The sequence below is a fragment of the Streptopelia decaocto genome (assembly GCF_964273445.1).
Source record: "Streptopelia decaocto genome assembly, chromosome: Z".
NCBI classification, from domain to species: domain Eukaryota; kingdom Metazoa; phylum Chordata; class Aves; order Columbiformes; family Columbidae; genus Streptopelia; species Streptopelia decaocto.
Genome location: NC_138657.1, coordinates 22563921 through 22588308, shown reverse-complemented (window position 1 = coordinate 22588308; position 24388 = coordinate 22563921). Strand labels below are relative to the sequence as shown.

The 24388-nt window shown below is 36.0% G+C and overlaps 1 protein-coding gene across 1 annotated transcript in view; it reads right to left on the bottom strand.

The window, feature by feature from the left end:
* PTPRD (protein tyrosine phosphatase receptor type D) overlaps positions 1–24388 on the bottom strand; it is a 355891-nt gene that overhangs the window by 47880 nt on the left and 283623 nt on the right. Inside the window, exons 22-24 of the mRNA XM_082074403.1 lie at positions 22409–22506; positions 11138–11261; positions 1234–1409 (exon numbers count right to left, since the gene is read on the bottom strand). Coding sequence (XP_081930529.1) covers positions 1234–1409; positions 11138–11261; positions 22409–22506 — 398 coding nt within the window. The remainder of the gene's footprint in view (positions 1–1233; positions 1410–11137; positions 11262–22408; positions 22507–24388) is intronic.

The window sequence follows — 24388 nt, the reverse complement described above, 5'->3', positions numbered from 1 at the left end:
TGACGCTATTGCTATGGCACATTCCAAGGGCAAGTGATTGCCACTGATGCTGGAATCATCCCTCCCTTCTCCCCTTTCCCCAATTTCTACATGTGATTGTAGCTTCTGGTTTACAGTACAGGACTCACTACTGAATTTGCAGAAAGGTCAGTGATGAACTAGCCATGTCGCACTTTCCCCAGCCAAGGTGTGCCCCCATAAACAATAACAGCATCAGAAGCAGGAAAAACCCATGAGAAGTCAGTGTCTCTTGACACAAAATACAGGCTTATTGTGGGAAAACTATGACGGGGGAACCACCTGTTCTATTGGAGAGGGTGCTGAGAGCTGGACACACTTCTTTTTCTGATTGGCAACTGAGAAGGGTTTTTCCCTTTTCTTTTTCTTACCATCATTCTCCTTTTTTTTCTTATTTTTTTTTCTTTCACTCCCTATCCCCTCAATAACATCCACCACCAGAACTGATGACCGCCATCAAATACAGACCTGAAGTAAATCTTCGTGCAACACACAGTGGTCTGTTACTGCTCTTTCCATCACTTTCCTTATTATATAACACAAGAGTATTACTAGTTTTGATTTCCCTTCACATACAGCACATATTAACCAGTTCTATTATTAGAATACAACTCTGATGTTTTAGTACTTTACTAATTTTACTTTGCCCTGTAAAAATGAATTTGAAATATCACAGATAATTTTATATTCTATTACTGTATGTGCTGTTGTAGAGTTTTATTAGGACTAAGCAAGCGCTTAGCATGAGCATGGGCAAATCCAGATCTTCACTTACCTTAAATAATGTTTAATCTATACCATATAAACCAAAAATTGAATTCTACTGACATACATTAACTTCCTCATGACAGTATGTTACAATCATATTCTTGACACTACAAAGGAAGTAACACTTTCAATTCTAATATTTCCAGTATGACAGAAACAGAAAAAAAAAATCACTGTGGATCAAGAGATTGAAAGTCTTTCAGAGTATAAAAAACCCTACAAAATAACTGGTGTGACTTGGTTATTTCACAGAGGAACTAATGTTTCCTGTATAAGTGTTTTTCACAGTATGGGCATTTTTAACTGTTGGAAACCTAAAAAAATCAGTTATGCATATACAGAAGGCAGACAAGCATACATGAAAGAAACAAAAATCTTATATAAACGATTACCCGAGTACATTATTATTAACATTGTATTTTGCTGCATACGATACACTTTCCTTACCCTGGACCTCTCCTCTAGTTTTGTCATCATGACAACAGTAGCACCTCGTTGCTCCCACATCATTCTCCAGAAGTCACCAAAGGTTTCTGTCAATGCTCCCTGTGTTGCTATATAAGCATTCTGCTTTCTGTATCCATCTATGTAGTTGGCATTGATATAGTCACTGCCTGGTATGCCTGCAAAGAGAGAAGAGTGAAAACATAGGGCAGCACTTTTGTTCTGTCCTATTGTACAAAACCAAATAATGCTGCGGCACAGCTGGACCAGTGAATCTTCACTTACTCCATGTCAAGTCGTACATGGGTATATGCAAGTGAGTTTATGCTGTTTGTGGAGCCGAGGGGGTATGATGGCCTGTCTGGGAACTACCATCCTTTTGAAACAAAGGACTCAGTGTCATAAGGAAGTATAAGAGAAGCCTGAAAATCTGTAGCAGATGGAGAGACCTGGGAGTGGAAACAGCCACATTTAAAAGCTGGTCCGACACTGCCTGCAGTCACTCACCAACAAGGCAACCTCTGCCTGGATCAGACAGGCTAGCCTCCCCATTAGGTGCCCTGGGTAGGCTTCATTTAACACTCTCATTGAGCTCACTGCATTTCTTCTAAATATAGAAAGAGGGATGTCAGGCTGTTGATAATACTGTTACATTCATTTATTCCATTTAATGGAAAGCTAACTATGAGCTTTATTTTAACATAACACATGTAAGTCAGGTTTAAGAAACAGTGGAATCTGCTACATTGTATGTACCTGAAGTAAAAACCTCTGCAAGTCTGAATAAAAATTTAACACATGAAAAGAAGGCAGAGTTCAAGACCTACACTGTTAATTGTTCAAGGCTTAGGAATTTTGGACAAAATGTAGAAAGGGACTTTGGGTGTGTCTACCAGACAGATGCCCATGCTTTGAGCCACATGGAAGTGAGCCAACTCCTAACTGGAAACAGTTCAACTGAGGCTGTGCAGTGCCATGTCTGTACTGAGAGCTGGACCATGACATGCTGCCTGACAAGGTCGACGGGGAGTTTTGGCTGTAGTGAAGATTGCGATGGTAGCCACACTCACAGAAAGGGGTGAATATAGACATACAGGTGTCAGTCCTGTCCCTTGTGGATTCAGCAGTGCAGTGTCCAGCTTTTAACTCAGACTATGTACATGTTAGAAGACAAAGCATGGCAGGCACCAGTTTTGATGTCACTGGTGTTTTTTTTAATTGATGACTTGAGGAAGAAAAGATACTCATGTGAGATCTCAGTGCTGGTAGGATGGCAAAGCAGTGTTTCCAACATTACTGGGCTGTTGAACATGGCGTGTTCCCCAGAACAGCTAGCTGAAATACAGAACTGTGCATCATAATAAAGTGATACAATAAGTTTGTTAAAGTAATTAACAGAAGTTAATTCTTCTTGGAATAGAAATGAATTATTTATGTTTACACAAGTCTATAAACCCAGGATACGGTGCAGGTTCCAGAAACTGTTTCACAAGACAGTCAAGGTGATACAAGCTCCCTGGCTTATTCAAAACTGTGACTATTTTCACTCCACAGAGCAACAGAGTTTTATTTCTTTGGCCATGAAGCGCAATAAATTATCAAATAAATATAAATAAATGTTTCTCGAGCTTTCTCTCAGAAATAGAGCCTCCAAATCTGCTCCGATGTGCTATTTCCTGCTGGTGATCTCAAACCAGGAATCATGTCCTGCATGCATATTCCTGTCTTTCCTGACAATCAGTGACATAGATTTGAAGATATGTTCCAAAATAATATGTATTTGAATAGAAGGTAGAGGTATATCTTTAACACTTCATTTGTTTTTAACCACAATTTCAAGAGCTTCTCTACTCATAAGCTTAGTGTTTCATTCCACTACTTAGTAATGAACAAACCCACTGATCAACTGTGACACTAATTAAGACCCAACATAGTCTTGAAATTATTCAGATTATGGGTTACTGCAGCTGTAGTCTGGTACAAAATTTTGCCTTTATGCCCAAGAAAGCGTAATAGATTTTCTTCTTCTGTATGTTCAAATTATATTTAAATAGAAATTTTAATTTGATTTGACTTTCTGTACAATTAAAGGAAAAATCTGACAATATTTAAGGGAAGGAAAGAGTTTGTAACTTCAGGGCACAAGAGAAGCAGCAAATGGCACTCCTCAGGCAAGATGCATGGATAGACACAGGAAGATTGGCTGACTACAATTAGAACTGATTGGAAGTCTCTTCTGGGAGAAAAACAGAACAAAATAAAAAAATCTTTAAAACCTGCATAGTCTATAGCTGAAAAACATGATTTCCCTCCATGAAAGGCAGAAATTAGAGTTCAAAAACATCACTCTTATAGACTTGAAACTCTTTTACATGTCACTTCTTGTTGTGGATATTGGAATTAATGACTTAGAAAATACAATTGCTATGCACAATGCCGTATTTTCTTCCTTTATCAAGATAATAAAATGTTTTTGGACAAAACAGATGAGAAAGAAAAATGAAGCCAACAGAAGAAATCTACACCAACTGGGTATTATTACCAAAGGAACTAAGAAAGCTGGTATGAAATGTTTTCCGCATAAATTAGAAATATATTATGATGCCTGATATCAAACTTTGAAGCATATGTTATAAATAAAAGCCTGAGGTAAAAAATGAAAAAGAAAAACAACACTTTGTAAAGCGGTTAAATGATCTTCTGGGAAAGCTGTCCTCTGCACAAACTCAGCGTGAAAATTAAATATGAGAAGTACTGCAAACTGTGCACTACAGAATGATCTTACAAATCTTGGAAGCCAATCCTAGCACCTGACATAAAAAAACCCATAATGTCTAAAATTGGAAGTATTCTTTCTGCTTACTAACTTGTATGAAATTTATCCATAACTAATATTAAATAAATAACTTCTAAATTAAATAAACTCTAATTCTTTAAACTAAAATGAAGAAAACCTAGTTCCTAGATTATACCTTCCTTGATCACAGAGGCAATCAAGAAATAATTAACTATTACTGATATCTGCAAAGAGGATTTATTCCCAGCGAGGTTAAAGGGAAATTTCCACTCTATTTCTCTACTGGCCTTTTGTCAAGAGAACATAAAAAAATCCTGTATGTTCTTCAGCCAAGAAAATCCTTTTACAAGGCAACTCAGCCTCATGGTACATGAAAGGATGTGGCTGCGACATGGACAGGAAAGTCCATTTTCCACAGGACCTGAGCTACTGTTAGTGACTTAACTAATGCAGCTTCGCAAAAGACTAGATAGCGGTCCAACATTTTGCACTGCGAGAAGATTTTTATCAAGGGTTTATCTCTAACAGAATACAGTACTCTATAGGGTTGTATCGCTATTGAGATCAACAGAACAATAGGATTCACAATGCTAGTTCCATTGTCTCACTCACCCACAGTATCCATTAGGTGTTTTCGTTGTTCTTCATCTATTCTCATAGTCCCTTCAAGTGTCGCACTCACTTCTCACACTGAGTATCTTTTCATTACTGCTTTCATGCATGACCTCAGTTTCGCATTCTGTTCCAAAATCCTTTTGTATTCTGTAATATCATTTTCCCACTCTCACTTTCTACCTCCCACTTTGCCACACCAGTTTTTGCTTCATAAGCTATGTTCCCACAATGCATAAAAGACCTCTAAGGAAACTGCCTTATCATAAGAGGCCTAATGAAGTGTGTGCAGTTTAAAAATAACATACGCAAAACCTGAGCATCTGCAAATATCTACACTGACCAAGCATAAAAAATTATCAAAGGCAAATAAATCTAACTATTAAAATGTCACTCTCTGCGATGACTTTCCTGGCCATAACTTCATTCTGAGCTGAGAAAACTGAACAATTTTCTGTCAAGTCTAATAGCGCAAAACCAATCAAATGACAACTAGTTTGACTGCACTACAATGAAATCTGCAAACCTTTGTTCGCTGCCATAGCTTGAAGGCAACATACCCACAAGCACAGCAACAATTGCCATCATTACTTAAATTTGGGCTTAATAGTTAAAAGAGGTCAGTTGTTCTGTAAAAATATGGGTCAAGAAGGGGACAAAGCAACAAAATTCTGCCTTCAGTAATACTGATATGAACTTTAACTAAGCCTATGTGTATCAGTCAGGTTTAATGCAGACTTAGGATGGCATACCTGAAATGTAAATTTAGGGTAACCCATGCAGTATAACCTGGCTTTTAAAGGTTCCATGAGGGTAGAAACACAGTTTCTGCACAAAAAGTCAGCTAAAGACTAAGCTACCAGATCGTAATACCACCATAACTATTTTCTAGTAGCCTTTTCAACTATGGTGATGAATGAACAAAGTCTGCAATCTCCTTATTCTGGCAGAGAGGAAATGGGCACAATGAGCAAAGAATCAGATCAGTAGTTGAGCATAAAAGACATCCCATTTTCAAATAAGAGAAAAAAACAGTCCAGCTTTTACAGAATAAGAGTGAATAAGTAATGAAACAAAATTAGTCAATGCCACAATTAAAGTGCAAAAGATTAAAAAAAAAAATCCCGGTTATGCTGAGATTGTACTCATGAACTGAGATGACAGCACAGCTTGCTGCAACATACACTTGGATCCACTAGGCTAATAACATAGACCACAGAATTACTCACTTGATTTCCCGAAGACAGTTATAATCTTAAACAGCTTTAATTAGACTTCACATTTTATTCACAAACTGAAATCAAATCATGAAATTATTTCAAGCCTTTACAAAGAGTAAGTACTGAACAATCTTTCTATTTAAAACAAATTAAACCACAATCCTTTGTTTCTGCGCTGCAGACCTAAGAGATGTGCTGTTAGTCATAAAAAGTGTGAGGTAATAGGATTAAATTCTGTCATGCTTGTAAACAAGTTGGAAACATGTAATGATGAACTCAAAATGCTGAGGAAGCTGTACTATTGGATTTAAATCAATGACTGATGTTTTGAACCATGTCAGAGCAAAATGAACTAAGGCAGCTACTAGTTGCCAATGACAGCTGTTTATGTGGAAGTTTTTTATAACATAAAATCTACATAGTTAAGGACACAAACTGGAGCACAAATCTGTACTGCAAGAACTCACTGAAAAATGAAGCAGAACAAGACAAACGAAGTTATTTGTAGTAATGAATGCTGGTAAAATGAAGGCTTTTTACAAAGACAGGAAAATTCACTACATAACGGCCTAAGAAAGCAAGGGAAGAAAAATAAATGACAGAAAAAGAAAACTTATAGATTGATGGATTGTGGATGGACTGTTAGGGGTAGGAGAGTCGGGTGAAAAGGGAAAGAATGAAAGATATAGAGTCTCACAGTAAAATGTTGATTTATAAAGAATTATGGAAGGAAGGCAATGTCAAAAAGGGGGCAGGCAGAAGACGCAGAATTAAGCAGGACAAAAAAGGAACTGTGTAGAGGACAGAAGACAAATATTTGAAAGGAAACAAAAAAAGGCAACAAAAATCCAAAAAAGGTGAAATATAGGGATGGAAACTAAGAACTAGGAGCTGTGGAAGACCTGCTGGCAAGATGATAAATTTGAAAGATGAGAAGCAGAAAAACAGGTTGGGAAACAGGATGAGTTCTGTTAAGTAAAAGGAAGAAAGCATGGATTTGTTTTGTTTTAAAAGCTGGCTAGTTTTAAGAAAGGGTACAGAATGAAAGTAAATTAATTGTTCAGTGCACTTCCTCAGAGACACAGATAACAGCATTATGCCAGCATACTGGCCATGATAGCACGAGTAAATCCATAGGCCAAAATTGTTATACCCCTACAACTTGTCTTGGCATTGTTGTTGAGATTGCCAGTATGAAGTCTACTCTATGAATTCTGCTTCACAGCGACTTCAACACCATGAAGTCTGCTTCACTGATCTTTCCTCTACCTCATCATTGAAATACTTCTGTGATTTTAAGGCACTCAAGGCTTGCAGGGGGAGGGGCATACAATTACTCTAAGTCTGTAGTTATATACTGTTAGCAGAATGAAACACAAATGCAATGTGAGAGAGCACAAATAATTTGAAGAGTCCATGGCTGTTCAGTTCAAGAATTTAAATTAACCAGAATACTTTATAAATCTAAAGACGATAGCCTACACACTGGATGATAATTTACCGATAACTGGCAATTAGATAAATAAGAACATTAATAGTTGCTTGCCTTTTTCTTTCCTGACCATTTATATTACAGAGACTTCTAGCTTTAGCAGCATTTTAAAGCCACTAAATTTCCCATCAAAGAAAAATTGCACTCCTGAAATATGATAGATTTCTTTTTTTTAATCACTAGCATTATGCAAATCCATGCTACATATGGCAGACTTTTAGTCCTGGATGACTCCTGAAATGACTGACAAAACTTGAAAATGCAGAATGTTTAATTATTTTTTTCTGAGTGTTGGAGCTTAAGATCACAGACCTGTCTGGTTTACCTTGATCGATTTCTCTTTTAATCAGCAAATTCTGCCCTCAAATCCATTTAGATGAATACAATAAACTTCAGTACATTATAACATTCTTTCATTATACTGTAAGATTCCAAGTGTCCCTCTCAGACACATCCAAAGACAGCACAAACATGAGTGATGAGATTTCAAAAATGTGGGAACATTTCTTTTAGGTGGAAATTCTAATTACCACTTCTTCTCAGTAAGGGTGACAGAGCACTGGAACAGGCTGCCCAGGGAAGCTGTGGAGTCTCCTTCTCTGGAGACATTCAAAACCCACCTGGACATGTTCCTGTGCGACCTCACCTAGGCGTTCCTGCTCCAGCAGGGGGATTGGACTAGATGATCTTTTGAGGTCCCTTCCAATCCCAAACATACTGTGATACTGTGATACTAGTTTTCCTTCCAAAGGGACATCTAATGTAATAAGACTAAAACAGTGATGAGTTTAATAACATAAAAATATCTATTGCAAAGTGAACAATTACATTGTGAAACTCCATGCTACATACAATTACAGAGGGCAAGAATGCAATGGGGATTCACAACCAGGTCTGAACATGTGTAACAAGAGTTATAAAAGGTACCAGAATAAACACTTCAAGAGTGTTACTAAGCTTTGTGTTTCAGGGCTAATGCATTTTTTAACAACTTGACATTATCAACGGGTGGAAAGAAGTAATTTCAAATCTCTACTCTATACTTCTTAGAAATTTCTAGGAAGTGCTTCCTACGGGCTAGTCAGATGGGTAACTGAAAAAAACAGCTTCACGCCACTTCCTAGAGTAGCAATTACAGCATTCCACGTTTGTGCAACACTGTCAAGAAGCTAAGTGTCCATCAGTGCAGGATTAGTTTGGCAGATGGTTAGTTTCTTGTACATATATATTTGCTCTTAAATAGGGAACAAGCATCTAGGTTCAGGCTGGAGTTTTTAATCTTAGAAAGAGCACAGGTATTATTAAAATCTCACGGATAACAGTCTTCTTAAGGCTACCAAACAATTGCAGAAAAAGCCTATATGTAAAATCCAACCGAATATTCTCCACATAGTTCTAAAGAAATATAATGTAGTTCAAATTAAGATCCTGATCAACTTGTATAGTAGCATAGGTAAAGGAGAAGTTTTTTTAAAAAACAATATTCAAAGTAATGATTTCCCTGGTAGCATAAAAACAAACAGTTCTCCGCTAATTAAAATGCTAGGCAGACTGCATGTTTTCATCGGAAGAGTATTTACTTAAAACTTGAAAGAGAAACACTTATTACCAAAGGCTAAGTATTACACTTATGAAGGTGCACGCAAGAAATTTCAGAAACACAATCATGTAAAATCCCAGGGGAAAAAAAATAAAAGGGTAACTAAATACTGATTTATTACTGTTTTCAAGACAAATTATCATAGCATAAAAAGGCATTTAATATTTGATTTATGTTGCTTTTTTCACCATAAAATGAAGAAAAAAAAATACTTAAAATTATGCAAATCACCCAATGGGTCAAAATTCCATTTGTGGTTTTACATGAAACACTGGTATTTCAAAGGGCTATATATTTTGATTTGTTTAGGGTCACTGACTATTAGAAATTTTAGTCTTGTCATGGTACTTCTACCTTAAAAAAAGGAATCAAGAATTACAGTGTAACTGTATATTGTCCCTGCTCCTTTAAATACTCAGTCCTTTCCTACAGAGATAATGTAGTTTTTTTTCATATTTTTACTATTTATTATTTTTAAAAGTAGTCTCATGTACTGTGAAATTTGAGATTTTTAATTATTTTGACTAACATTTTCTGTTGTGCCTCTTAAGTTTTCTTCCATTCTCTGGATATGCAAATCTTATTTCATGGGTCATTTACATGAAGGGGAACCTGGCAGAACTTTCTAAGCCATGATGTCTAACTTATAAGTTAACAAATAAATTTATTTACAATTAGATTTTTTTTTCCCTGTCCTTCTTCCTCCCATTCCACAGTTTTTTTTCCAAACAAAATCTTGTGAAAATCTTGAGTCTTCTGTCACGCAGACTCATTTCTCAGTTAAACATTTCCTTCCAAATAGCTTTATGTAACAACTCAGAATGGCTATCTAATTGCTGTTTCTGGCCTTTCCTGACCATGTGTTTTGTCTGGACCAGTGACACAGAAAGGGATCTTCTTCTTGAATTATGTCAAATATAATGCTAATTACAAAATCCTCCCTTCACTGTTGAGACAGGTAGTTCTACCAGGTAGTGGCAGGTTTCTATGCAGCTATATTCTTCTACAAGGCAAAGTGAAAAATTCTAAGTGATGTTACAAAAATCTTGTCAGAACTGCTATATGAGCCTCTGAGGTGGAACAAACATAAGCAGATTACCATATGCAAATTTTTCAAGGAAATAATTTAAATTTTATGATACATTTGAGAAGCTCTTATCTGTGTTATCAAAGCCCATGGCATGCAGCTGCAATAAAAAAGTGAAAATCTAAACTTCAATCAGTGGGATTGACTTTGTCTTCACAAAACAGCTAATATTAAAATGGATTACACCAACAAATATTGTCCCTACTGTATTCAGTGTCTTCAGGTCTGGAGTAGCCCAGTAAAAGAAGCTGTTTATAACTGTAAATTAAAACATCTTGTAGTTTAACTTGTATTATGTTAGGACTGAAATAACTATGACCTTGAATACAGTTTTCCACATTCTACGTATCATATGCAAGCGCTGTCAGAGTTACTAATGGTAAATTTTATTTTCATTTAATTTGTTTCAATTAAATATATAACCAACTATATTCTGACAATCACTCATCCCTGACTCAAAAATACAGAATAAACTAAAAACGGGTCTTCATCTCAGGAAGCAGGTTAATGGTAATATAAAACTGGTAAGAAAAGAAATCCTCTTTGCCACAACCAGTGCTTCACATTGCTTTAGCACTTTGTAAAAGAGATACAATACCCAGGGCTGACCACTTGGACAATCTGCTTAAGTTAAAACTCTAAAATGCTCAAGTTTTTGGAAAGCTTTTTGACAAAGAAACATATAATTAAGAGCTCTTGTCACACCTCTCTGTTGAACTTTTGGCAGTGAAATACTGAAGTTCCAGCAACGTCTGCGTGTGGGCATTTGTTTAAATACTCATTTAATATTCAGATTGCAAATGGAAAATATAAAAATGGAAGTTTTAACAGAGAGTTCTCAATATTCTTTACTTTAGATAACACACTGGAGTATACACAGGGATCTGATGCATCCACTGCTATATGTGACCTTGTGTCAATTTTAGTTCATTTTCATAATGAATTACTGAGAATTAACATCAGGAAAGGATTGTCATTATAGGAATTTACCACAAGTACTTTACTTAACATTTCTTTATATAACTATGCAAAGATATGAGGAGGTAAGATTATACTGGATTTTAGGATTTAATTAATTAAAGCTTAAAGGTCTCCTTACCTTCTATTGCTGAGAGTAGAACACGAGAATGGTCATATGCAATTACATTCGCATATCTATTCTTTGGTTTGTTTACTTCCAGGTTAGAGTGTTCCCATGTGAACTGCTGACCAGGATCGATAGACTTCAAGAAAGAAGGAGAAGAAAAGGAAATTTTCAGCTAAGGAGTATGCACTTATTCTATTTATAATGATTACAAAGCACATGCTTTCATAGTTTACTCTGGAAACACTTTGCTTCTGGAAGGAAATTATTACTTTGAAACATATTGTAACATATTACATAAAGCCTTTTGTATTTATGCATCTGAAATTTCCTTCAGGAATTTAAACCATGGACTTCACGAATCCACACTTTCTCTCCAGAAAAGCAAGTTTATGGTATCCACCTTTTTATCTTTTCCATCAGTTTGGCAAGTCAGGGGTTCTAGCATAACACAGAATGAAAAAAATGTCAGAAATCTCAAAAACACTGGGATGAAGGAGAACAAATATTACAGTCTTTCCCTATTACTAAATGTACATGTTGAAACAATTCAGTATCCTTTTTACTAAATAAACTCTGAATGCTCCTGAAGAAGTTTTCCAGAAGAAAAATAATGTTGCTTCCAGAAGAAATATAATGTTTCTCTTCTTTCTCTTTGATGCCAGGCCAACACATGATACCAATGTTGCTCAGGGAACAAACAGCATATCATCCAGGGACAGCACAAAGAGACTTGGTTTTTATTTCCTTGAGTCATAAATAAGAGAGCATTTCAGGCATCTTTAAATTTTTAATGATCTCTTATTTATACATATAACTACATATGGTCCTAGAATCACTGTTTATTTCCTGCTTCCTTCATGTTCCACAGAGGTACTGAAGCATGTTGCACATTCCTTCACCCTTCATCAGTAGGAAGACTCCAGGCTCTACCACTTACTTTTACCTCTATGGTTGAGGTATACATACAACTGTGTAAATACAAAATACGTAACAAGTAACACTTGCTTATGCCCACTATGGTAGTGGCTGTATGAAAGGTCATCTCATACTAAGAAGTCATGATTAATCATGTATTGTTTTACTTTCCCTTTCTGTAACATTGGAGACCTTAAAATAATTTCATCCATGCGTATATGCAAGCCAGGTTTGCGGCTCATGTCCTTTGCCTAATCCTAGTATCAATCAGCAGCTCCCTATGCCAGGCTGCTGTAAATTATAAAAACTAATGATATAGGTAAGCCTTGATGGGGCAGTTCTCCAACACTGTGCTCCCCTTCAATGACTAGATCAGCAACAAAGCACAAGTTGGAAGCTCCATACTGCCACTACAGCATCAACCCACTACTTTTACATTCCTTATGCTGGCTCCTCCCAGGGTTGCAACAGCTGTGAGTCCATTTTATATTAATGGAAATGAAATATGACCTGTAATATATTAGACTAGGTATTATCAGACAATGAACATGTGTGAAAATAATTAATGTGATCTATTAGGATTTATTCCTTAGATTAATAATCACTACTTGGACAGTGAGAAATCTGTTTCATTGTTATGCATCTTTACATATACTATTTATTTATGTAACATCCAGAGAATGGCTTTGCTTCTTTCTTGAGATTATTCTAAATAAAAAAAACATTTTGCCTGGCTCCCTCATAAGGGAGGCCTGCAAATACTCCAGCATTTCTGATTAGGAAACCAAGTCCCACTACCTTATCCTATCTACTAATACCCTAGACTAAATAAACTTTCATAACAGTTGCCAGCTAATTTTCCTGAATTTTGTTACCTTTCATTACAGTTCTCTGGAACTAGGTCTGGCTGAGCTCCACTGCATAAATTAGCTGAGATCTGCTGAGCAGAGGAGTGTGATGATTTGGGCTCTGGCCCACCCTTTGCATACTGCTTTACTACAGTAGTTGAGGCAGAGTGTGTGGCAGCTCCTCCTTCAAAAGCAAATGAAATGGGACTTTTTAGAGGAATGAGGAAGAAATGAACTGTTTGGGAGCATGATGAAGGCCATGAATATTTTAATTGTGGTTTGGGCTAACAGTTTTAAACTAAAAAAGGAAAGATTCATGCTACAAATGAGGAAGAAACATTTTACAATGAGGGTGGTGAAACACTGACACAGGTTGCCCAGATAGGTGGTGGGTGCCCCATCCCTGGAAAGATTCAGGGCCAGGCTTGTCGTGGCTCTGAGCCACTTGACCTAGTTGAAGAGGGGTTGGACTAGATGTCCTTCAGAGGTCCCTTCCAACCCAAACTGTTCTAGGATTCCATGATTCTATGATTAGGCCACTTGTGAAAGTAGACATCATTTCTGTGCTGTGCTTATTGCATAAACATAGCACCCTGACCCTTCCAATTTTAGGGTTTGGTCCTTCTCTGACCAAAACATTACTTTTTTGACTACATAGTGAAATTCACAGCAATGTTTTCCCATCCTCTGAGATGGATGGCTCATAGAATTTTAAGCAGGTAAGCCTTGCTTTATTTAAAAACACAGATTTTGCTGCTAAGTGCTATTTATTTCACCTGAAGTGAGGGGAAAAAAATTGGACACGCTTCCATCACCACCGGCAAGAGAGAAGTCTCATACAGATATATTTAATTTAAGACATGTAATATACCTCTTCATCAGCTGACAAGAAATTCATCTACATCATATGACTTGAAAAGCAATCAAATTTACATAATGACTTTTCTCAGTAAGAATCTCCCCTCTTTTCTTTTTTTCAGTGAATGGAGGTAAATAACTTGTACATGGTGCTTGTAGGCCAAGTTTTCAGTACTTTAGAAAGTAGTTAGTATGTGTTTAGCTCAGAACTCTAGTACTAATTTGGAACATAAACACGGTAATTTCAAAATAAACATCTACACTATCTGTGACTACCTAGTCAGAGTTTTTTGAGAGGCATATATGTAAACATGACAGCTGCATCCCACTGCCCCAGAATGGGGCAATACTGCTCTGCGTTTTTCTAGACATGTAACTGAAAGAGACTTTCTGCCTGATCTTTAAGGTTTTTAGCTACAGTTCACAAATATTCTGGAAATTACTCCACAATATAAGATGTCACATATGTTTCTCTTCATACTTGACAAGAAAACTAGAAAATAACAGAACAAACTGACTGACTAACATGCTGATAGTTTTGAGCCCGGACTGCAGGACTTGGGCTTTACCCTATAAAAAATAAAACAGACGTACACATATTAAAAAAACCAAACCAAAGCAAAAAACCAAACACATAGGTTATCTATTCATAATTACAACTATTTGCAAACACAAAGTTCAAGGTGCATTTCTGCATATAGAGTTACACTTAGAAAATTATGGTCTAAGTAGATTCTCACCCATTATGAGAGCTTCAGTTCTATATTATACCTACAGTTAATGTGAATTTATAGATTATGCTGATACTTTACATTTACAGCTTAGCTTGAACTGTTCAGTATTCTTCTTCCCCTTTTCATTCCTTACTGTTTAAGTGATCTAAAGCTTCTTTTCAATACCAAGAAAAAAATCAAACAGCAGCTTTCTGTGTAATCTATTTGTAGAAGTAAATGAGGATATGTTCATCACAGCAGCACATGACATTCCCCATTCACTTCTTTGTATGATGTATGGCCAGATGGTGTAATTCAGTGATTAATATTTAGGCCCACATGCAGACATAGTTAACATAAATTATGTCAAAACCAGGCAAATGGACTGAACTTTAATCATTCCTGTTTTTCTCACCAATCTGAACCACTTTGTGGCCTTACCATCCTCCCACAAAACACTGTTTTGGCAAAAGAAAGTTAATCTATATTTCCTCAGACATAATAGCCACTCTGAAACAAAGAGTAGAGTGGTATTGGCAGACACATTTCAGAAGTGTGAAAGACCAATAACTCATGAATAACAAGTCTGTACTAACAGTTTTAATGAGTGTTTTAATGGTTTAATGGATGGTACTTTAAAAGGATTTCTAGTATATTCATTCTGAAAGCTTGCCTTCAATAAAGCTGTCATTAACAAAGAACAGGATTTCTTCATAGCATAACTGTGTAGTATGGGTGCTTTGTGCAAAAGAAAAAAAGATATCTGTAATACTGCTATTACCCTCCCATGCTTTGACTAATCTTTCAGCTATTGTGTTCTAAATGGCTGGCTGCCGAAAAAAGTCTGATCCGTTACTGTGAAAAGACTTGAGCAATATTTACTAGTACGATACAGTTTTCACAAAATAATTCTTTGACTATGAATCATGGTAACTAAAAAGTGTTTCCAAAAGAATTTCAAACAACCCCTCTCCAATAAACTCTGTACCTCCTCATTGTGAAGTTTTCCTTTCTGCTACTTAAACAGGAGGCAAACGTTCCCTACTGTGATCCTGAGTCTGTCAGGAGTATATCCTGGTACACTACCAGGGAATACATGAGTATGACAAAATGCCACCCTTCTGATGTAAGCTGACATATATCTGCCTGCCGTGCAACAGTGCTCTACTAAGGGTCACTAACTATGCCAACAAATTAAGAGCCAGCAGGTTTGAGTCTTTGTGAGTCATGGGGATTATGAGTTACTGCACAGGTTTCACAAGCCCAGAAGGGCATGTCCTGTAAAGCATTTCCCAGTACTCTAGGCACTGTGTTTGAGGCCCAGATTAAATCATCTAAACACACTGGGTCATGGAGAAACCTAAGAGCAGACAGAGGAAGAAGAATGAAGAAGATAAATTTGAGAGGATGTCAATGCAGATAGACTCTGCACAACTGGAGAAAGCAGTCAGCTACCCATAAAAATGAACAATTTGACCCTCATACCAATGTCAGTGACTGCGATGAGAATTTCATATCATAGCTGATGAATCTATAATAGGATGCTATTGTATTATGCAGGAAACTTGCTAATAGAATGAGATTTACATACTGCATTACCAAAACATGAATGCTAGATGCATGAACATTAATACACAATCACAGCAACTTGCCAACTGGAATTATGTTTTCTTTTTAAAGCAGAGGTTTTCACATTGCACTGCAAAGGCTGCCATTTCTAAGAGAAATGCGGGGACAAAACCACATTTTTTACATAACTAAATCTTATTTGGAACTCAAATATATGTTTCTATTCTGGTCCTAAAAACAGTTAAAATTGCACAGATGAGACATTTCCTCTTGACTCTCGAGGGAAAGTGAAGCAACTGTTCACAAGCATCTAGAAACACAACTAAGGGTTTTGCCAAACTCCTCTCCAGAACAAAGACAGGTCAATATTCCTTTAACTAAATGACATCATTTACAACTTGATTCTAATGGAATCGAACAAGTTATATTTCATATAACTAAAGTATACTGAAGGAGGAAAACCATTTGAAAATGCCTTTGAAGGAGAGTCTCTATTCTATAAAAAGTTTTAAAAAGCTTGACTTCTTAAGAACCAGCCCTACTGTTTTGCATTTCTTTGCCTCCAGTGTTAAGTGTAATCTGTTTATTCCCCATCTGCAATTAAAATCCTTTGTCCATGATATCATAACCACTCGTAGTGGAAATAATTTTCTATTGAGAACAGAGGATTACATGCAACTTCAGGTACAAAATAAACATCAGGATCAGAAGAATACTTAAGTAATGAAAAACCTGGCTTAGCTTAAATATTTTTGTGATTAAAGTATCTTATTGTTTTGGCTTATATAATATATGAAATACAGCAGCTCTTAAACACTAAACTTTGTAATTGTCTCTTATGAGACACTGCTGCTGCTTTAAATTTTCAATATATTTTTAGAGCACGGCCAACATTTATTTTTTTAATAAGGGAGTAAACAAGTGAAATTCTTCACTGATTCCTCTGTTTCCCTCCATAACGCCCATAAAAGTATCGCAAAGGCCCCACAAAACTCATTTTTACCTATAATGACCTACATAGTCTGTCATTGAATAGTTTTTTCTTGCTAGAAGAAGTAGACTACTTTTCTTTTCCTACACATATCACTGGTTTTGGTTGGGCAAAATAAAACTGACGTTAGAGTATTTGAGTATTTAAACAGTCTCTGTGGAATCCTTATGCAAAATAGCATTAGGAATCAGTCCAAAACCGATAATGCTAATATGATAACACCAGATTTCTTTTATCTGAATATTCTTTTAATTATACAAGCATAAACAAATGCTGTTTTCCCAAGGAAGCATTCACAGCTCAAAGGAAGCAGATAATACATTACTATGAATCTTGACTATTGCCACTTCGGATTCATGCATTATGTCTTTTAAAATCTCTATCATAACTATTCTGTGGCTTGGATAGCATCCTAGGTAGAACTAAGCACCAAACAAACTAGGTGAATGAAACAGCATATGTGCTATTAATAAGAAGACAAACAACTTTTCATCGTTCACCGACTACACTAATTGTTTCTCAATAAATGGAGCACATCCTGTGAAAGTAAAGTTACAGAATACCAATAAATGCTGTTTGTAATATTAGAAAATAGGAAACTTGTGCAGATAAAGAATAAAAAACAATTTTTTTCTGAGAAGAAATTGATTTTTGCATATGACTCACTACTATATATAATGATTTGGTGGCTAGCTGCAGCTGCTTCTTTGGTATGGATTCATTCAGTAGGTTACCTGTTCTTCATGGACTTCTAAAGCATTTTATATAAATAATAAGTTTTATATGTGCTTCTACTACATAAATTTTATTGTGTTTTAGTGTCCAGTGTTTATCTTATTGCACCTTAAGGTACAAAAAAGATAAATGTACTATATTCTGTAAATTGTCTTCTTATCACAAACTCTACCCACTGATACTGAAAAGCTACAATAAAACTTTCAATAGTACCACAGTGTGGCACACAGTAAAAATTCATTTTTTTCCAATACTCATCGTTAAAGCAAAAGACTGGCTGTAATTTACAGCAAGATGCCTGATGAGGAAAAATACTTCTTGTAATGTTAGTTAAACAGTGCACACACACACATACACTGTAAATCATACAATTACACATATAAAACTATGACTACAGATCCCAGATAATAAATATAAAACTATTTTACAGAAGACTCAGGAATTTACTTTGGAGGAACAGATTTTCTGTTCTATGTTATAAGAGGAAATGACTTTCCAAATACATCTAGTGTATTGTATATAATAGGCAGAAAATAACTGTTCTGATTCAGTCTGTCTCCATGACCACTTTTTATTGTTAAATTCTGAAGCCTGAGTCAAAAAGGAGATACAATATGAAGGTTAGTGTCTTATGAATATGGCTTTCTGCTTAGCAGCTGTCAAGTCCATATGGAGCCTTGCATTACATAAAAATCCCACTGAAACTGCCAAAGTCAGCGAAAACTCTGTAATAATCAGCTGGGGTCAAGAACCTTGTTTTTAAATTAGAGAATACAAAAGAAATGTGACACAAAGGATATGTCATGTTAACAAGGTAAACCGACATTTTGCTAAAGGTTGGGGATTGCAAAGGTAATACTAATTAATGAAGGATCATGAAAAATTTATTTTGAAGTAGAAATGAACTTCACTGAGAAGAGGACATACCACTACCTATCTCCTTTTATCACATCATAGTCATGAAGCTGTTGTGGTTTTTTCCTTTTTTTTTTTTTTAAAAAAAACTTTTCCCTGAGAATGTATAGTTTATACTATGCATATTGCTACTTACTGTATTGCAATACCTAGTTTCCCAACTTTCCACATTACCCTGGGCATTCCTTTTAGAAAGGCAGTGCAGAGGGATGCAGTTTGGGCTTATTATTTCAATAATAGCAATTTCAGATTCTTTCTCAACTAGATTTCCCGCAGTATGAAAAAGAACGTATTATTAGAAAAACAAAACCAAAGACCAACAAAAAACCCAAAACAAACACCAAAAAAAATCCCATTTTGGAAGCTTTGTTCCAGATGAATGGAGAACAGTAGGTTGATCTTGGGATTATTTGAAGAATGCAATCCTGTCTTCTCTCATGGTCTAGGTCTACAAAGAAGTTTTCCTTCACCTTCCTTAGAAGGGTGCAAGGGAGTTTAGGAGGTTTGTTAGAAAATAATGCCAGAGGGTATAAAACAGCAGAGGAGACAGCACATAGATGTGTGCCTTCTGTGAGAGCACTTTTTTTTCTCTTTTGGAAGTAGTGAAGAGATGGGACGGGTTTTGTCTGTCTGTCTGAAGAGAAAGTGGGAACAGCCAAGGAAGTGCCACTCTTTAGAATGGAGAAAATAAAACTTTTATACAATTTTGATCAAAAGGCAGTGGATGGAACAGGAGTAAGGATCGAACTGAAGCAAATATTCAAATACTTCTGAAGAGCTGAAAAGGGTGCATAAAACAGGAAAATATGTGTTTGAGTTGTGAAACAAGTAATTCTTTTGAAATGGCAATCAAAGTAGGGTGTGCTAAAAAAAATAATTAAAACATCCTTTTGAAATGGAGCTAACCTTCTGAAAGAAATTGTACAAGCTGGAGGAGAAGTCAGTGTTCATCAGGAAACTGTACATATATATTTTATTTCATGGTATGGCAAAGTTGTCATAACAGTTGTTGTACACTATCAGTCTATTTTTTTAAGAATTTCATCCATGCAATGTAAGAAATTCCATAAAAAGTAAAATTAAATAATGGAATGCCAAGGAGAAATGGGAATTATGAAAAAAAAAATCATCAGTGGTAAGTGATGAAAAATGTTTGTTTCTCCAAATGGGAATTAACCAGAGGACTTTATTACCATCAAGAAAGGTCAGTGGTTTCCTACTGCATGTTACACCTTTAACTCTAGAAGAGGAAAAATATCCATTTTTCCTTCTGTGTCACCGGTTCAGGCGTAATCTGAAGTGATAATAACTGAACTGTTACCATCTGTACTGTACCCATTTCTGACTTGGAATCGGATCGGTGCTTTTTAGGGACATTAGTGAGGACTGCTGCTGAAAGAGAAGGTCCCAATCCCTGACCACAAATGTTCCCACCAGCTCCCTTCTGCTGGCACTAGAGCTCATGCAGCCATGTGGTGAGCTAGTTCAGGGAATTGATCCAACTGAAAACAGCAAAGAAAAATAAAACAATTAGTTTTCAGCTGAATCTGTTTCCTGAGATAATCCTTGAACAGCTGCACATGCGCTAGTGCCAGGAGTGGCACATGAGAGACAACAGGAATGGACTGCCAAGACAGGGAGATGACTTACAGTGATTATCAAACTGCAGCCTTAGTCCACTGCCTAGACTAGACCATGAAATCAAATAGCAGTTCTTTTCACTAATTCTGTTTCAAAATGGATGAACCTTGGAGTAGATGAAAATGAAGGGGGATCTTCAAAGTTGAAATTTCAAAGATAAATGTTGAAACCCCTTGGACAAAGCAATGTGAATGAAGCTTGATGTTGGGCCACAGTTGCCCACATTTTAGTCTTGAATGTCTAATCACTCGGCCCTATATGGTATGTTTTATTTAAAAAAAAAAAAAGTTAAAACTTTTTACACAGATTCATAAAAAGTTGTGGAGGAACAGATAATAAGAATTTAATGATTTAATGAATCTACACAATACTGGCAAACGCTAAGCTTAAGATTACATTCTCAAGATGATTTTAATGATTTAAATAATGAAGGAAATATAAAACACCAAAACTTGTAAGTAGGTTATATTACAGCATAAGAACTATGTCATCTCCCCCATGTGTTCAAGACGTAGCAAAGGTGTATTGTTTGCTTTTATGAAAGTTAAACTACATTATTTGTCTTGTAATTACGATTTTTATTTATTAAATGGAATTTCTCACACAGATATTCCAAGGAATTTGCCCATAGTAAAACTGGAAATCATTGTCAAATTCATACCAAACATTATCTTCTTCTATAGTGAACATCGTGTCATATAAATTTCCCTGCTTATTCATATGCTACAGTTTTCATACCTAAGAACACAGGATTTACACACAGAAATGTGAGAAGACGCTCCCACATTTTTTGTGATTACAACAGTAAACAGCAGCCCTGAGATGCTCTTCAAGCACATCTATTTCCATCAATAGTTGAGACTATATTTTCCTTTTGACATCTAATGAGACCATTCTTTATAGCAGTCTTATGGTCTTTCTGAACAGCATGTTCAATTAAATAACAAGCAATTGTAGTTCTCTATCATGGTAGTATTAATTTTTAACATTTTCTGTCAAGAATTTTAAAATACACTGGGCATTTACAGGATCTCTGTACCATGCAGTCACATGTTACTATGGAATCAACCTGTGAAAGTGTTCTTCAGTGTTTTTTATTGTACTGTCAACGTTTGTATCAACCTACAAATGCAATGAACGTGAAGTCTCTAAAAAAATGAGAGTAACAGGGGTTTTTACTCTACCACGCTAACAAAGTCTTGGGGAGTTTTAAGCAAGGATTAGTGACACAACAGACTATAAAGGAAATACTGTGTCAGTGATCCCTCTGGGAGCTGTTAATTCTTGGATCACTGACATGACTGCCCATAGCTGGTCTAAAGAAGCATTCTTTTTCTGATGGTTCAGTGCATACTTACTCCACAGATTTTTGACATTGACCATATTGACACTGAAGAAACAGCTATAATTTGCTGTATTTAATGGATGGCTATTGAAGTGCCTTTAGCCACAAATTACCGAGATGAGAGGCTGGTACTTTCCACAGTACCAAGGCCTGTCTCGGGAGGTATATTCCATGGATTACTGACAAGGTGGCTTGTAAATGATTACTCTCTTCCAGTTCAATTCTTTCATGCTCTTAGACCAACATTCACAGATTACCAATCTGTTAATATTGATAGGAGGAAAATACAATGTCTTGAAACTGTTAAATTAGGAAAGACACCAATCAATTGCAGATTCTTTTAATCCATGCAAAATTAACACAATGGATTAAAACTTCTTTGGAGCTTGTACTGTATGTGTCCTGTCAACATTACACATGAGATTTTAAAAATAATATAGGGATATTTTAACTGCAGAGTAGATGGATGTTTGTGTATACTAAAAAGAGTTAAGTGCTGCATAATTTACACAGTACTTCAAGGATGTGTCCATAGATTCTGCCTGACACATGTCCTCATAAAGAGAGAATAGAATGTTACAAAGGAGTCACCTCACCAACGTGGTCATTTTACACAGAGAACATTTTTATAGAGGTTTTAATATCGTAAAAAAATGGTGCCATTAAGGTGGGTACATATGACATAAAAGTCTAAAAGAACAGAAAGCATGACATTTTAAAAAATTTGAGTAACAAGAAAGTGGGGCAAATTACCTCATACTCCTGCGAGAACTTCAAATTGTCATTTGCTTTCAGTCTCTCAATGTGATCGGCAAGTTCCAAGATAGGTATTGGGGGATGACTGGCCATACCTGTTGAACAAGAAACAAGAACAGAATTTAAACTAAACTACAGTGATGGCATCACTCTAGAATTTAGAAAATGCAGTAGTTAGAATGGCTAGAAATGTGTAAGTAGTAAAGATGTCATATGTGAGAGAAGCAGGCAAATAGTTTGGTTACTCAAAGCAGGACATGCTCTGGATAGATGAGCTCTGAAGCCAAATTAAAAGAAGTCACCAAGCATATTCCCAAAGCTAACATTCCTAGTGTAGAGGAAAGAGTTACTGTGATATGAGTCAATGAGGTTAGCTAGGCATGGAAAAATGAGACAGTTAGACCTGGTGTCGACCTCTGCTTTGAGTAATGACTCTTAACGTCATTTCAAACTCCTTCTCCTGCACTGCATGAAATGGAAACTCCATTGAATTAGATGAGGAAAGGTGAGCTGAGAAACAGACATAGAAAGAGCCCTAAAGGGGAAAGAATAGTGTTTTGACAGAAAACAAAGTGACTTATGCATAATCAAGAAAAACTAATTTGAAGAATGATGGTTACCAAGGTAACCGGAGACACCTGAACCTGCAAAGAAAATGGTAAAAAGCCAAAGAAACCTCAAACCAACATAAAACTAACTTATAAAATAAACAATAAAAAATGAAATGGATAGTTTGAGGATTAATAATAATGCATCAAGGTCTAAAAGACTGATTACATATTCTGAATAAATTAGAAATACTTACATATTTTATGAAATTTTGAGGTGATTGACATTCACATGCAACCATGAATGACTAGAATAACATGCACCATTGTTTTTAGACAACAGTCACTGAAGACAACATTGGACATCAGACAATTAGAACTTCAAAAATGTTTTCACTAGTAGCAGATTGTAGAGGCAGGGGTTGTACAGTTTGGCTGGACACACATACTGACTGCACTAGTACCTTAAAATAAGCGTAATCTGAAACCCCATTTATCAAACCCCAAAAATACCTACAATCTACTTCAGGTGTAAACATCTTTGTCCACTGATGAAGATACTGAGTGAAAAAGAAAAAGAGCTGGGAATCAGAGTTAGATATGGGTGTGGAAGGGAGTGTAGGGACAGCACGGCAAAAGAAAGATAGAAAAGATGTGGGGTCAACTAGAACAATCTGCCAGCTGAAGATTTGCCAGGCAAAAATTTGTGAAGGTTTGTTTCATGCTGTTAGTCTTCATGACCCTTCTCCAAAATGCTTACATTCTTCTCTTCATGCTTTATACTATCACACCTAAAATAAAAGTGAATTTTCAATTGCTTGTAGGAAGAAATCAGAGCTGGCTAGAAAAATTAAGCTAGTGAACCCCAGGATCTCTTGAAATTACAAACGGAAAACAGTGATGACTCAAGGGGGCTCAAGCTGGAAGCCATGTTGCACAATGCAGTTTTCTTTGTCACCGTGAATTTCAAGAGCATGCCTAAGACAGTTATCTTGCATTTCCTGTAAACGTAGCTGAAATTGACCATGTGGTTACAACACAGTCACACTACAGCATGTTTTTTTGATTGTTTGTTTGTTTGCTTGTTTTAAATTCTAGTTTTCTTTTTGATTCTTCAACATTTCAGGCATCATACTAGAGTCCAGAATAATGTCCAGCAGCACTGGCCCCAATTTTTCTGACCCTATAGATGTATATTTATATATTACCTTCATAGCACATCTGTGATGGTGATACACTATTTAAAGCAGATATTAAAGCAAGCTGTTGGTCAAAAGCAAAGCAAAATATAAAGATATAATGGGGAGATTGCTTACAAATTTCAATTAACAAATTAGTCCATAAGTACTAATTTATTCAAATGAGTTCTGGTTGTCTCCCATTTTCTTATAAATTTCACTTAATAGAACTTGGTTATTCTCAAAAGGAC